The 15,024-nt window shown below is 38.1% G+C and overlaps 1 protein-coding gene across 1 annotated transcript; it reads right to left on the reverse strand.

The window, feature by feature from the left end:
• Positions 1-57: 57 nt before the first annotated feature.
• Cyp9b2 (Cytochrome P450 9b2) lies at positions 58-1,869 on the reverse strand. Its single transcript, XM_068290997.1, has 4 exons — positions 1,610-1,869; positions 1,034-1,541; positions 338-974; positions 58-283 (listed from the first exon to the last, which is right to left on the reverse strand). The coding sequence occupies exons 1-4, from the start codon at positions 1,813-1,815 to the stop codon at positions 117-119; spliced, it is 1,518 nt and encodes a 505-aa protein (XP_068147098.1). The 5' UTR covers positions 1,816-1,869; the 3' UTR covers positions 58-116.
• Positions 1,870-15,024: the final 13,155 nt, after the last annotated feature.

Here is a 15,024-nt window from a genome sequence, read left to right on the forward strand (position 1 = left end):
ATCATTAATTTTAGATTGAACAAATTGTGTATGAAAACATAATCAAAACAAACTAAATTTAAATATATATAATATATGCGTGTGTATTTTATCGAATATAAAATTTGTTTTCTGTTTTATTTGCGGGGCACCAAGTGAACCCAGAAACCATTGGGTGGAGTCAATTGGAAGCCGATAGCCTCTTTCATAAGATCTTTAACAGTCTTTGGAGATCTTTCAATCTTATAGTTCAATACAAGATTATAGAGCATGGCCTTGGCCTGCATTAGAGCATATCGATTGCCTGGAAAGAAATTCATTGAAACAGTTTCCCATAGAAAAGATGAGGCTAACTTACCAATGCAGTTGCGTGGTCCCACACCAAAAGGTAGATACGTATATGGCACAATACTGTCTTTCTGTTCATCACTGAATCTTTCCGGGTCAAATCTCAGAGGGTCGGGGAAGTACCGGTCATCCCAATGTAAACCAGCAATGGGTATATTAACTCGTTCGCCCGTCTTAAACTCGTATAATTTAGAGCCATCTTCGTCATAAAGTGTATAGTCCTTGGAACAAACACGATCAGTAGCTGCAGCAAGCGTCCATTTTCTCAGCGATTCGGAGATGACCATATCCATATATTTCATTTTTTGTACAGCGTCGTAAGTTAAAGTGCCACCCTCAAGAGATTCTTTAGTCTCCAGCGCCTCTTCGTAAAGCTTTTCCTGAACATCGGCATTCTGTAGTAATTCGTATGCTGTGGTGCATATCAACATGGCATTGTTCTCAAAGGCAGCAAAGAAGAAGATGAAGCACTGGGCAACAATTTCATCATCTGTCCATTTGTTGCCTGCCTCCTTACGGGCCTCCAAAAGCAATTGTATCATATCCGGGCGCACAATATTGTTAGCCTCACGTTGTTTCATCGCATCGACAACCAGACGGATAAAGAACTCTGTTTTTTCACCATCGAAAATTTTAAATCCAAGAAGCTATAGACGATAATAATATGGATTAAAGGGTAGGTACAAAAGAAAATCTCTCAACTCACTTTAAAGAGCCAGGGCATTGTGGTGGATAGCATGAACTTGTACAGTTGCTTGCCACGGAAGAAAGCCACCGACTGTCCAATTTTAAAGAACTCATTGTTTGGTTCCTTGTAGGAACTAACTTTCAGTCCAAAAGCCGTGGTGGCAATCAAATCATTCGACAAACGATTCGACACCTCTTTCAATTCTACGTCAAAACCTTCACCAGATTTGGAACTTGTTCCCAATTTATCCAAATGTTGCATGCATTCGGCGAAACTGTCGTTCATCAGGCCAAACATACTACGCATTTTGGCAGAGGTGAAGACCGGAGTCAAAGTATTCCTCATGTGTTTCCAACGCTGATCTTTCATTATGCTCAACATGTCGTTGACCAAACGCTCATCTGTCTTAAAGAAAGCTTGATGATTGGGAAAGTAATCAAAATCCTTGACGCAGATCTTTTTGATAAGCTCCGGATCGTTCAATTGCACCATGGGTGTTCGAAAGTTAAAGAGTCCAACCATTTTGCTGTTTGAGATTGTTTCATTTCGATTAGCTTATTATGACTCATAGGTTTGAAGTGCTCGACCACTTACTGTTGTCTCGTACGTGTATAGAACTCGGACATTAATTTTTGGAATGAGGATTTGCCCAAGACCACTGACAAATTGTTACCCACCAGAGGAAAGGGCTTTTCATAGTACAAGCCGCTCTTTTCGAACTCATCGAAGGTGGCGGTGGCCCATTTGTAAAAAATAATTGCCAATGCCACAAGGGCTAATAGAATTTCCAACACTGCCATTGTATAGGGAAGAGTGGGAATTGACCTTATTAATTGACCGACACTTGCTGCGACGATTCGTAACTAAGTGAGACAATTGCGGTCCGGTTCGTTTATATACATCAGTTGTGCTTTTTTGAGTAGGCACTTAACGAGCCGATAACTACGCCACAAGATAATAAAAGCTTTTGACTTAAACAAATCAGTGAGAATTTGTTTCGTTTGCTTGTGCAAGAGCAAGCGAGAGAAACAGATAGAGAGATAGCAATGGAGCGTTCTTTTATATTTAACAATAAAACATAATAGAATTTACCTGTTGAATATTTGCTTAAAAAGCTCGCAATATTAGTAAACAAATTCTAAACCTGAAATCTGTTTGAGGAGCGACCATCTGTGTGGTCAACAACAAACAAACTCACACACACACACACACATACAATCAATCGCTCACTTAATTAAACATAACATGTACATATAAACCACAACTGATGGGGGCTTATTTTAAAATACACCAATAAACGCAAAAGATAACACAGAGATACAAACACAACACAAAACGTGATAAGTGTAGAAGCGGACTACCAAAGATAAAAGACGCACCTATAAAGTGTGTATGATGGATTGAATGGATTAGATTAATTTGTTTGAAGCTACTCATAAAATAGGGAAAACTTCCAGTGATTCTTTTATTTCACAAGTTAATTGAAAAATTTCGTACTCCTACAAAGTAAATAGATAAACAAGTAAACAATCGGAGCTTAGTCTCTAATTCTCCGAAGATTATTTACCCTTGCAAATTTGTGTTGTTCTGTGGGAGTGTAGATTCTAATGTTTCAGGACGTTACAGATTGACTGAGCTTAATACATATGCTTAGATGTTAAGACTAAAATTGTCCCCAAAAAACCTAGTGGTTAAATTAGACTAAGTATTCCAGCTCAAGTCTTCTTAGACTAAGTATTCCAGATCAAGGCTTCTGCACATTCATTTCCATCCTCTTCAAGTTTTAAGAGCATCCTTTTCATGTTACACCAACATTCTCTTCTAGGTTTATTAATCATCCTTTTTTTAGTTTTCGAAACTTATCCCTTATTTTTTAAGGCCATCGTCTTGAAGTTGAACCAAAAAAGGTGATTGATATTAACTGAAAAAAATGTTGAAAAATTATAAATAATTATTATTTAGTAAATTTTTCAGATGGTCTAGCATTTACAGACTTTAATCAAGTTATTGTTATATTTTTAACAATTTCAACGATAGAATATAAGACTCCCTTTAGCATAAGTGTGTTACAAATTTCGCACTGAAATGAATATACCCCAACTGCAAAGAAAGAAGAAAAACAGTTTATTGGGCAAGGTAATTGGCATAAACGAAAACAAAATTCAACTGAAGTAGATTGATAAGCCATAAAAAATAGACCCAGCCAACATTTCAAGTTGTGTTCTGAGACTTCTGATGCAATATTTTGCAGTTTTTGTGTATTTTAAACTGTACTTAGTCTCCAAGTACTTATATTTTGAGAAACTGAGAGAAAGTAAGTAGCTATATTATTATTCTTATGTTAATATTTAAAACCAAAATTCCATAATTTGTCATTACAAAATAATTTTTATTAAACTTTAATAAAAATTTCTCTAGAAAAAGCTTGCGGTTGATTTCCCCTTTATTTATATCATATAAATATAATACTTAATTCCAATCGACCTTGGCATTGGCCTAGACTAGATCAGACGTGCCTAACGAAATGAAAAATTAGAAACTGTCAATCGTTTGACTGGTTTAACTTGACTCAACTAACTAAACTCTGACTCAAGTTTAATATAATTATATACGTTGTCTTGCTTTCCAGCTTTTCTCCTTTTTCGTTTGTGTGTTTATATAATTCTGCCCGAATAGAACTTTAAACTTGTAATATTTCATCAACGATGACGTAAAGTTTCTTGGCCCAATGAAACCGCTTGGAATTGACGTTTACTGTTTGAATATTTTAGCGGTCTAACAAACAAAATCGAATGAATACTCTGAAAGTTTGTCGTTGACTTTGTTGTGAAACAGTTAAAACATCATAATTAGCCGCAAGCGTTAAGGCAAAAATATAATTAAATATTTAGACAGTTTGTGGCTAGTTTTTGCCAGTTGAAGACGAACGTCAAGTCCAAGTCGTTGGGGTTTCTTTCCGGCTGACTGGCATTTTTGGAAATTAACTGAGTCTATCAGAGTCTATACTGGAGAAGGGGATGGCAGACAGAAAAGAAAAGGGGGAAGCTAAGTAAATATATACATATTATATGCATACATCACATGTTACGGGTTGGGTTAGTCAACGATATTACAAGTACAGTCAAGACTCATGGGGGTCAAAATATTTACTGATAAAAAAAAACCAAACAAAAAGGTTCGAACTAATGCTCAATTAGTTTTTTTCGATTTATTTGCAAACGAAATAATTTTCATCAGTTATAAAGTCCTTAACCTTTTAAGACCTTTCAATTTTATACATAGCGATATGAAGATGAAGCACTGCCTTGGCCTACTTCCAATGAAGAAAAAATTAGTATGTATAAGACCTTCCGTCGCTCTCTGTTGTTCATCACTCAATCTCTCTGGATCAAAATTCTGAGGTTTGGGGAAATAGCGCTCTGCCAGTAATAAGGATATCGCCCAACAAACTCATCGTCGGTTCAGCGATTTAAGGACTCTTTTTTGGCCTGCTTAAGCAATGAAATTTCATGGCATTCCCTACCAAAGGCATAAAATAATACGTTTTGGTGCTGTCAAAGACCAAAGCAGGCAAAACGATCGCTCATAAGGCCAAAACTACTATTCCTCATGTTTCCAATGCTGATCTTTTGTTACGCTCAACATATCGTTAACAAGGAGCTTCAAAATCCTTGATGCATAAAGTTTGATGATGTTTTATAATTGCTGGATTATTAATCTAAATAGCAGGTGTACGAAAGACGAAGATAATAGCTTATAATCTCTACGAATAGTTTTTGAAGTCAGAATCGCCATTGCATCTCTATTACTTGCAACAACTTTTGTTAAATCTCTCTCTCTCTCTCTCTCTCTCTCTCTCTCTTTCACTCTTTCTCTCACTCTCTCTCTCTCTCAGTTGGAATACAAATTTCATGGAGATAGTGAATAACGCAATAGATAGGTTCAAGTGCAATTTTCGTTATTGTTATTGTTTTTAAATTATTTTTCGTTGGGATCTTGCAAACTACATCAATTGATAAGAAATCAACTTGAGGTATAAGTTCATTTAAATTTATATAATCAAAAGATTATGAAATGAAATATACAAATGTCTGAGTTGATCGAGAAACGAAATTTTTACGGGGTCACTTCCAATTAAACATAAATAAAAGGTTTTTGAAAACTATTTTTATCTTTTTAAGAGTTTTGATTTGAACTGACTTTTTGACTTTGATATTATTATATATTTACTTATTTCTAATCGAATAAAACAGAATTAATCAAATCATTAAAAACTAATGCTACCAATATTCGGGGAATTCGCTTCTAGGCAAATGGTTTTTATATGCTTTTTTAGTTTTTGGTTCACTACTAAGTAGCTAAGTTTATCTACCTATACGAGTATTGACTGTGGTCTTAGTCACATACAACTATTTGGCATTTAGAATTCAGGGTTTATTCACCCGTTCAACCAGCATAACTTTCGTTTGCCATTGCCGTTGAAGTTGTAGTTGGTGTTGGTGTTCCAGACCCGTTGTCTGTTATATAACGCCTTTAACATGTTATGCGCAACTAAAACGGACTCTATGTAGTTGTGTCTATGTATAGAATATATAAATATAAATGTATGCATGTATATGTGTATGATTGTGTAAATGTGTGTGCGAATTTATCAAAGCCTGGCCAGGCAGTTGGCCATGTCTGTCAGTGTCTGTTGCTCCTCTCTTGGCTGCCATTCTATTCACTTCTGCTTGTCTTTCTTTTCATTTTTATTTTATGCTCAAATCATGCTGCATCATTAAATCTTGGCTCAGTGTACGCTATGCGGTTCTTGTTTTGCTTTTTCCCATTTTTGCTTTTGCTTTCGTTTTTCCTTTTCTCTTTTTTGTGTGTGTTTGTAGTAGCTTTTCATTTCTATTCGGCAACTGGAAAATTTATGGCCTTCAATGTTGATTTTCTGTTGTTCGTTTTGGTTTTTTTGTTACTGGGTAGGGATCTCTGTTTTATTTTATGTGTTTTTAAGTAGTCGTAAAGCGTAACACTTGATGAGATATTAAACGTTTGCCACCCATCCTTCTTAATCCGAATATCAGGGAGCAAGACCCTAAATCTAAACGAAAAACCCCAAAAGGGTTCGTCTCATCACATTGTTGCACTTTGTTTTGATTTGATGGCAGTTTAAATATTGGTTTTTGAATTTTTCATTATTTCCTGTGAGCATTCACTTGCTAAGCGGTTTAATAGATTTGAGGCCTCGTAAGAAACACTGAGCACAAAACGTTACGGAAATGCTGTCAGCCTATATGCTATTCACACATACGTACATATATGTATGTAGATACACCTGGGCAAAGGATAACCAGAGACCTCACACAAACCTAAAAGCACTAGGAACCTTGTCTGCAAACTTGTCAATGAGCCAAACAACTAAATATTTTATTAGGCAGTTGCAGAGAAAAAAAACTCAGGAAAAATAAGGAAGCAGGAAGGCAGCTTCCACATATATATTGTATGTGTGTGTGTGTGGTCGTGATTGCGTGAAATTTAGTAGCTCTTGGGGCAGACATGTTGATGCTGACGATGCCTCATGATGAGTGCAATGATGATGACGATGATGATGTTAATAATGATTATGAAGTTGCCTTCGGCTTGTCAAGGGAATTGGGACTGGGAGTTGGCGGCAAAGTTGTTTGAGACTCTTCCGCTCTTCTTTTTCTCTCTCTTTTTTCCTTCCCGTCTCTCTATCTCTTTCTGTCTGTCTTTCAACTGGCTTTTGCTTGAGGTCCCTATATGTTTGCTCCTTACAATTGGCCGTACGTGTGCAACATTTTTAAGTAGCTTTTCTCTGTCTTTGGCTGCTTCTTTTTCCTCATTTTTTCCTGCTACTTCGTCTCATTTTGGCATGTTTGTTTTATGGCAACGTTTGTTTTAACTTGAAGGCAAATGCTAGGCGAGCATATGTTTTCAATTTGCTGGCAAATGGAAAAACTTGATTGAATTTACCGAAAGCAAAATGAAGATCGATGTGTCTCTGACTCTCAAGCTTTAACTTCAATGCTTGGCCTTAAAGCATTGACCTTAGGTTAAAGCGAACAGCAACTGCTATGCAAACTTCATCTGTCAACTGAGAAGGTCCCCATGCGAGTCCCAATCCCAAACACCGTTGAAGTTCCCACCGAGACAAAAGCACAAATTACATTTGCGGCTGTTGTCTGGTGCCTGCATCAATCATACGCACTGTGGCACCAAGGAGAAGAGATGTCGGTTGGATGATGGTTTCGCCGTTGACAGGGAGCCGTCTACAAGCTTCGCCTAATTGTATGCCACTGACTTTTCTGAAAATTAAAATAAATTGTCCAAAAATTAAAGAAAAACTTTTACTTTCTGGTTACATTTCACAAAGCTTTTGCCTTGTTTGACTCTGCCTGCTTAGGAATTCAAATGCTGTCGTTAGAAACTCCTACATGTCTCGTCTCACTCTCTGTCTCCCTCAATACATATGTGTGTGTGTGTGTGTGTGTGTGTGGTAGTGTGTCCTTTAGCTGACATTCATTTTGAAATTCACGGAACGTAACCGGCTTTGACTCGCAACTCAGCTCAACTTTTTGCATATTACGCACTTGGTCACGTACATTTCTCATATTTATTTTGCATAAGTTTCAAGTTCTTCTCATCGTCGACACTGTGAGTGATGTTGAATTTCTTTTGCTTTAACTCAAAATTAGCCCAATTAAGCTCAGCCCATATGCAGACACAGTAATGCTGATAAGACTTCGATAAGGATAACAATGAATAAAAAAGAGAGAGCAGAAAAAAAAAAAAAAGGCAGCAGCAAAACACAAAGGCAATTTTCTAGACACAGTAATTGGTGGTTGAGCACATTGGAGGGGGAGAACTTTGAATTATGGCAAGCACTTGTAAATTTTTAACGTTTTTTTTTTATTTATATGCCTTTTCATTTCTGTTGGGTGACCTTTCCACTCCCAACATGAAGAACAACAGGTTCAATGCCTGCAACCTGCCAGCGCCCAAAAAAGCAGGCAACACAATTTTTCATTTCGCATGTTGCGATGCTAAGTGCTTCCTGTGCCACAGGGCACAGCAGAAGCACTCGTAGGGAGGAGTGGCTGTGCGAGGGTAGGTGGGGGGAAGGTGCCACATCAACTTTGGCCGCCATGCCATAATATTAATTGTGCCTCGGTAACACACACACCGAAAAGGAACAAATATGAAGTGAAAGAAAGGACGCCACTTAAATGCCATTAAATTTTTATACATTTTTATGAATGATGTGCGTGTATAAGTGGTTTGGTGTGTGTGTGTGTGTAGGATTGCCCGTAAATTTTTATAATTATTCATAGGTCGGCATTTGCTTCATAATCTCTGTGCTGCCAGCTATTTGCTTGGCCATTAAAGCCTCAAAGGACTGGACCAAGAACCACAGTTATAAGTATTTGCATTTCCGCTTCTACACTTGGCATTGTTGTCAAATCGGGGAGCGGGAGGAGCAGCCCCATGTTGATGGTGGTGGAATAGAAGTATTATGATGATTTTCCTTTATTTTTTATTTCTGCACCAGCTGAGTCCACATAGAGAGAGAAGAGATATATGTACATATATAGTGAGGGCAATGGTAGGTATTCAGTTGCTGGGGCTACCTTTACTACATAGAACTAGTTGGCTGCTGTCAACCCTCATTCGTTCTTTGTGCGTGGGTGTTTGTGTTAGCCGTGTCGCGTCTGCATTAAATGACAAATTGTCTCATCAGTCAACGCAAATGTAACAGAACAGTACCTACAAAATTTTCTGCTATTTTTTCTGTGCTAGGCTAAACAATCATTATGATTGTCTACTTTTAAGGGCATCAACTACACTCAAAAAGATTTTGGCAACTATTTTCCAACTCACAATCAGACATGTATAAGAAAATCGTGAGACTTTTCTTTATGTATGTTCACTCTTTGTTTGCTTTTCTACTTCACAGTACCTTTTCTATAGTGTACATTTGGGTTTTTTTTTTCCTGACGGTCTATTTGGTTTTCACTACCTCCGTCAGACACATGTGTTTTTGACAAGCTGCCGCTCATCGTCTTGTATGTGACATCATTCATTATATTTCATTGCAATGTCTCACTTTGTCTGCATTCTGTTGAATTTCTGCTCAATCCCCTTGCGAAAATGTTGAGTAATGGCATTTGTTGTCGTTTCTTTGCCTTCCTTTCTCTACCTCATCTTGGATAAATGCATAAATTTTTCTGCATATATGGAAAACTTTGCTGTCATTCAGCTATTTAATGAGCAAAGTTTCAATTAAATCGATGCTTTTTTTTGTTTTGTTTTGCACTCAGCTGCTCCAATAGAATCGAATTGAAGGAAATATAAATATAAACAGGGGTGATTGTGCAAGTGGTTGGGTGGTAGGTGTTCGAGGTGGAGAGTTAGAGCAGCAATGCCAATAAAACGGCAAAAAGTTTATGTGTTTTTCAACGTTTCCCAGCTAAATCACAGCCAAATCTCTCTTCTCAGCAAGCAAAAGCATCATCATGGCTTTTATTTGTTTGCCGTTCGCTTGGCTATTACCTTTTATGAAAGGCTATTTTAGCTATAAGCAGATGTTTGCACATAGAAAATGATCAAACATTTATATATTTATCTCTAATGTTAAAGTTTTATTTTCAAGTCTTCTGTTATTCAAAAGATTTGCTTCTTCCTTAAATCTTAATTCATAGAAGGATGTATAAAATCTGAACATATTCTTCTCTGCCCTTTTGTTTAAAGCAACTAATAAGCTTTGTTCACAAATCAAAAAGGGTATTTAAGTTTCAGCAGGATCTCAATTTGTATTTCTTTCTGCTTGTTTTTTTTTTGTTTTTCTTAAATGTAAACTGATAAAAACAATTGAAAGCAAACAGAAACCAAATGGGGGAAAAAAGTAATCTTTAAATTAAGGGGCAAAGTATTTCTTTCGCTTCAGTCTTATTGAGTAAAGCTGGAGTAAGGGAAGGGATGGCAAACGCCCCTTTTCTGTTACTCAGGGGAGGCAGAGACTTACCCTTAGACTTATAGAAGTTCTTAGTGCAAACACACACACACATCCTACTTATATATATATGTATTTTTATATAGAAAGTAAAGTCATTTGATTTCGATTTGAATTTAAATTGCCTTGAGTTTGGAATATTAAAGTGTTTACCACAAAACTGCCACAGAAAAATCAGAGGAGTGGTAATGCAAGATGGTAAGGAGGGGAGAAGAGCAAAGTCGGGCCACATTTTTATGAGCACACGCACAGAGATGGCGGCACCCTGTGTGAAAATGTGTGTGGGCGATGCTTTAATTGATTTTTGGACCCCACATGCATGTTAAATACTCATTATGATTTAATTAACAGTGCGCACTATTTTTTCGGTAATTCATATTTAGGCTCCATTGGCCAAGCGTGTCTGACTGAAGTCGTTCGACCCGCCGACCCACTGACCCACCACCCCACCGACTGAGAACGACCGAGAGTTGTGCGCGTGCTGAATGTAGTAGAAATTTCCATCGGCTTGGCTTTGTATCCTCGTGCTGTTTGTTTTATAAATTACCAACAGGCCACGCATAATTTTCACATTTTAGCTTATCTAAATGTTAAATTTAGTTTTTCATTATTTAACACAATTTGGCCAAGGAGTGGCCGACGACCTTGGCTTGTTGAGTGAATGTTAAGTAAACTCACTTACTCCTGATGAAATCAAAAGAGTTAAACAAATATGTCACTCCTAATGTAATTATGCAGATGTCTTTTCATTTATTTTATTTTTATTATAATGAAGTGTGTGTGTGTGGAAAAAGCTGGTTTTTGCTATATGAGGAGGAATATTCATCAAAATTGTATTAAAAACGAAAGCAGAAGAAAGTAGAAAACTTACGACCCAACATATGACCCTTTCATTAATATTTCAATACTAAATGCATGTGTTTTTACAAATTAAATACTAAAATAGTAAGAGCATGATCGCAATGGCAACTAACTTGCTCTAAAAGTCACTTCTGTTGCACATTTCCACTAATTTTCCATTTCATTTTCCTTGCACAGAGCAGCATTAATTAAGCGGGGAAAATAGCTTTTAGTGGTAACTAGTGAACTGTCAACTTTAGACTATATACACACTAGATGTGAAAGTATATGTCAACTGGATCCAATTATGACATTTTGCAATAGTCATCTCCCTCTCAGTCAGGTCCTTCCGTCGAGCAACCCTCTTGAACTGGCATTATGCATTAAGCACTAAGCAGAAGTAGCAGCACTTAGCTGCGTATTTTACAGTTCATTGCATTGTTATATAATTTAACAGGCAAACACCTTGCCTGAATGCACACACACTCACACACACATATACGATTTTCCTTTCTGTAAAGTCCTTTGGTCCTTTACAAAAGACCGCCAACGGAGGGGCGTGAGGGGTGGTCAAAGTCCTAGCTCTACATTGTAGCCAAAGTTTATTTGTGCTAAAAGAGTTTCATTCACTCACCCCGCACTCCCGTTAGCACTTCACTTCACTCACTCACCCTCCTTCTCCTACTCCGGACTCTCTCCTGCTGGGAGAGAGGTCTTTTGCCCCATATCAAATTCTTAAGCACTTATGGGTATAAAAAATTGCTACAAAAGATGCCATTAAAAAATCTTTGTATTGCCACAAATAAATCCAGCCAAAGAAAATACACATACATATACTCGCACACACATCGACACAAACACAAACGCACACACGCACAACAAAGAGCTTTACATCCATCAAAGTAAAACTAAGTCGCAGGGCAGCAACAAAAGTTGTTAAGCCGTCGGAGTTCTTAGGTTAGGGAGAGGCAAGATTGAGATTTCGGGGTTGAGGGGTTTGACAGTTTGGAGGTTTTTTCGTTTTTCTTTTCTAGCCTGATCCCTCGTCTCTCCCTTCACTCAACATGCACACCCATTTCAGTTGGCTTAACACATTTTACACTTTTGCAATTGTTTGAATGGAATGAAGGGACTACACCTAACCCGCCTAACCCTAGCCAAATCCAAAGTGACTGCAAACAATAGCATACTTTCAGGCGCGGCTTTTAAATCGACGCAGGCGAATCTCGCACATTAACACCAAGGTTTGTTTTCAGTTTTTCTTTTTTTTCTTGTTGATTCGACGTCATAAAACGCACTCCGCTCTAAAAACTATTTTCAGGCGAAAAGGCGTGTCGCACAATAAATTTTCCGGGACGGTCGTAAAAAACCGGCGACGACAATTTCTAGTGAAAATCCGTTTTTGTGAAACGCATGGGATACGCGGCGGCTTTTTGTTTCATTTTATTTGCATATAAAGTGAGTGGGAGCCATGTGAGAGGATTCACACGATGCCTAAGCTCGCTTAAAAGCTCCTACCATCTGAGTGTGTGTGTGTGTGAGTGTGTGCCAATACGTCAATAAATCTAAGCCGAGAAGAAAAAACGAAAACTACTGACAGTTCAATTTAGCGACTCTTTGCTGAAAATTGCCTGTCATTGCATACTTTTGGGCTTTCATGGCAAATTAAAGTGTCAGGAAAGAGAACGAATTGGATGATGATGATGATGATTCCCCGAGATGATCTTTTTCTCCATATCACTCTCTCTCTCTCTCTCTCTCCGTCTCTGTCTCACGTTTTTTATGGTTATTTTTTTCTCTCTGTTGCTCCCATCTGATCGATGTGTCGTTTTGACAAGCAAATTAGCATACACAAAAAGTAAAACGAGCAAACAAAAAAATCGGCAGAGGCTGCAGGCAGACAGCATTATTTGCTGACGATCCGATCGGAATTACATTTTGTTGTTCCTTTTTACTTATATTTTGTTGTTGTTTTTGTGTGGTTTTTGTTGGTAGGCTGCTTGCTTGGGTTGGTTAGTTGATCCCCATCCCGCTGAGCGCGTGTGGTGGTTGCTGGGGCTCTAACATTTTCATTTCAAAATGCCTCTTCGCTTCTTTATGTGGCCATCATTTGCAATGCAAAAGACTGAATGCCGTCTCTGAATGCCAGGCAATGCATAAACTCTAAAATAGGCGCAGCCTTCAATCCAGGCAGGCAGGCATCGGGCATTTTCCCGTGATCTTGTCATTCTTTCTTCTTTTTCTGCTGGGGTCTTTTCCTCTCATTTTTTCTTCTAACAGCTTTTGTGGGCCAATTTCCTGTGGGTCATAAATTGATATAATTGTCATTCTCCGCTGCTGATTTCAATCAGCTAATTGACATTTTATGACGGACGTTTGTTGCTCGAAGGTTGCCCAAAAGAGAGGCATGCGGATTTCTAAATCAAAATTCAATTCTCTGATTCAAGTTCATTTCTATTTCAGTTCAGTTTGACTCAGTGTCATCGTCGTCGTCATTGTCATCGATTGCTGTTTTTGCGCCCACTTGGCATATCAAGTCATTGCCTAGGCGGCTGGCTGTCAGCTGCCTTAACGGACATTTAACATCATGTTGCGTATCATTTGCCATTCTTTGGCCTTCTATATCTTGTGATTTCGTAGAAAACGAAAGGCAGATAGGGGAGTAAGCAGGGCACTGGATTGGAGGGACTCGATCTCACTTATTTTAGTGCTAATTAACGAGAAACTACAACAAGTTCTTTTCCCTAGGCTTAATTTGTCGCGCTTGAAGCCGCTCGAAATGGCAAATCCTGTTCTCCTTCTCCTTCTACTTAAACTTATTTAGTTCTGTTGTTGTTGTGTATCCATGGCATGATGTAGCCAATGTTGCATGCAACCCAATGTTGCGAATGTTTGCCTGAATGTGGGCAGATTGACGTGTCGTTTGTGTCATCCGAGTGTTGTTTGTTGTCAGCAAATGGACGATGCCGACGCCAAAGCTGCGTGTCTTGAGTCTGTCTTTGCCAGGTTTTTCATTTTTCCTTCCTTCCATTTATTTTTCTTTGCTTTTTTTCTTCTTTTTTGCATACTGCTTGATTTGTTACTGGTTGAACGAAAGTTTTTTCAAGGCAGACCGACGCGACGCCTCGTTTTCACTAAAAGAGCCTGCGATTAGATTGTGGCACACAAACTGCATAGTTGCCTCTAATTACCCGACTGGCAAGTCTATTTCGACTGTGGCATTTAAGTTAAATATCAGGTGGAAAAAGAGAAAAACCAATCAAAAGTTTTAGTCGGCTAAACGATTTTAGCTGAGCCTTGCTACTGAATAGAAAACAACTATAAGTAGATATCCTCATCAATTGAAATTCTTTCAGCCCGTATGTAGGAGAAAATGTTATGATCCTTGATTGAACCATAACTTCTTAACCGCTGTTTGGAATAGTATCGATCGTTCGATTGATGGTTCTTTTGATTGTTGCTTAACCTGCAAAAATAACGTTTCTTTCTGATTTCAGCTTCAGTTGGCCCGAAGTGCAAATTTTTCCAGTGCCCAAAACTATATTTAGCAATTTGAGGCTGCATTTTTCTGATGGACCCCATCTAATGGTTACACCAAACACGCACAACCAGTGAGTTCCCTCTGGGGGATAATCTCTTATCCACACTGCCCCTCGTCTCATCGGCAACTATGCAAATTTCAAGTATTCTGTTTAGTTATGTGCAAATTTATTGTTTATAGAAAAAAGCAGACAAAACAAAAGGAAAAAGTGAAGAGAGACGACGATTTCTGCCATTGTTTTGCTGTTGTTGCTGTTGGTGTGTTTTGATTTTTTTTTTGTTCTTTTTTTTCAACAGGTTTTGGGTTACTTGTTGCACGCACAGGCAGTCAAACATTCAACACAACGTTGCAACAATACACACACACAAGGAACAGCACAGCCGATCACATAATTCGTGTGGCTGGCTCATCATTCTTATGCTTTTCCAGCTCCAAACCCGAGAAGTAGAAAAAGAAGAAGTTTTTTTGCGCCAAGTTTATTTTTATCAGGCGCAGCATTTTGCTGCCGTTGCATGCTGTTTGCCTCATCCGTCTCCGTCTGTTTTATCGGCATTCCTTGTATTTTGTATTATTTTTTTTTTCTTCGCTGCTGCTGCTGCTGCTGTTCCT

This window comes from Drosophila tropicalis, unplaced genomic scaffold (assembly GCF_018151085.1).
Source record: "Drosophila tropicalis isolate 14030-0801.00 unplaced genomic scaffold, ASM1815108v1 contig_593, whole genome shotgun sequence".
Taxonomy (NCBI): domain Eukaryota; kingdom Metazoa; phylum Arthropoda; class Insecta; order Diptera; family Drosophilidae; genus Drosophila; species Drosophila tropicalis.

Coding starts and splice junctions, on each gene's coding strand:
- Cyp9b2 (XM_068290997.1), bottom strand. CDS start 1,815: ATGGCAGTGTTGGAAATTCTATTAGCCCTTGTGGCATTGGCAATTATT. Junction 975..1,033: donor CAATGCCCTGGCTCTTTAAA/GTGAGTTGAGAG, acceptor TATCGTCTATAG/CTTCTTGGATTTAAAATTTT. Junction 284..337: donor GGGACCACGCAACTGCATTG/GTAAGTTAGCCT, acceptor ATTTCTTTCCAG/GCAATCGATATGCTCTAATG.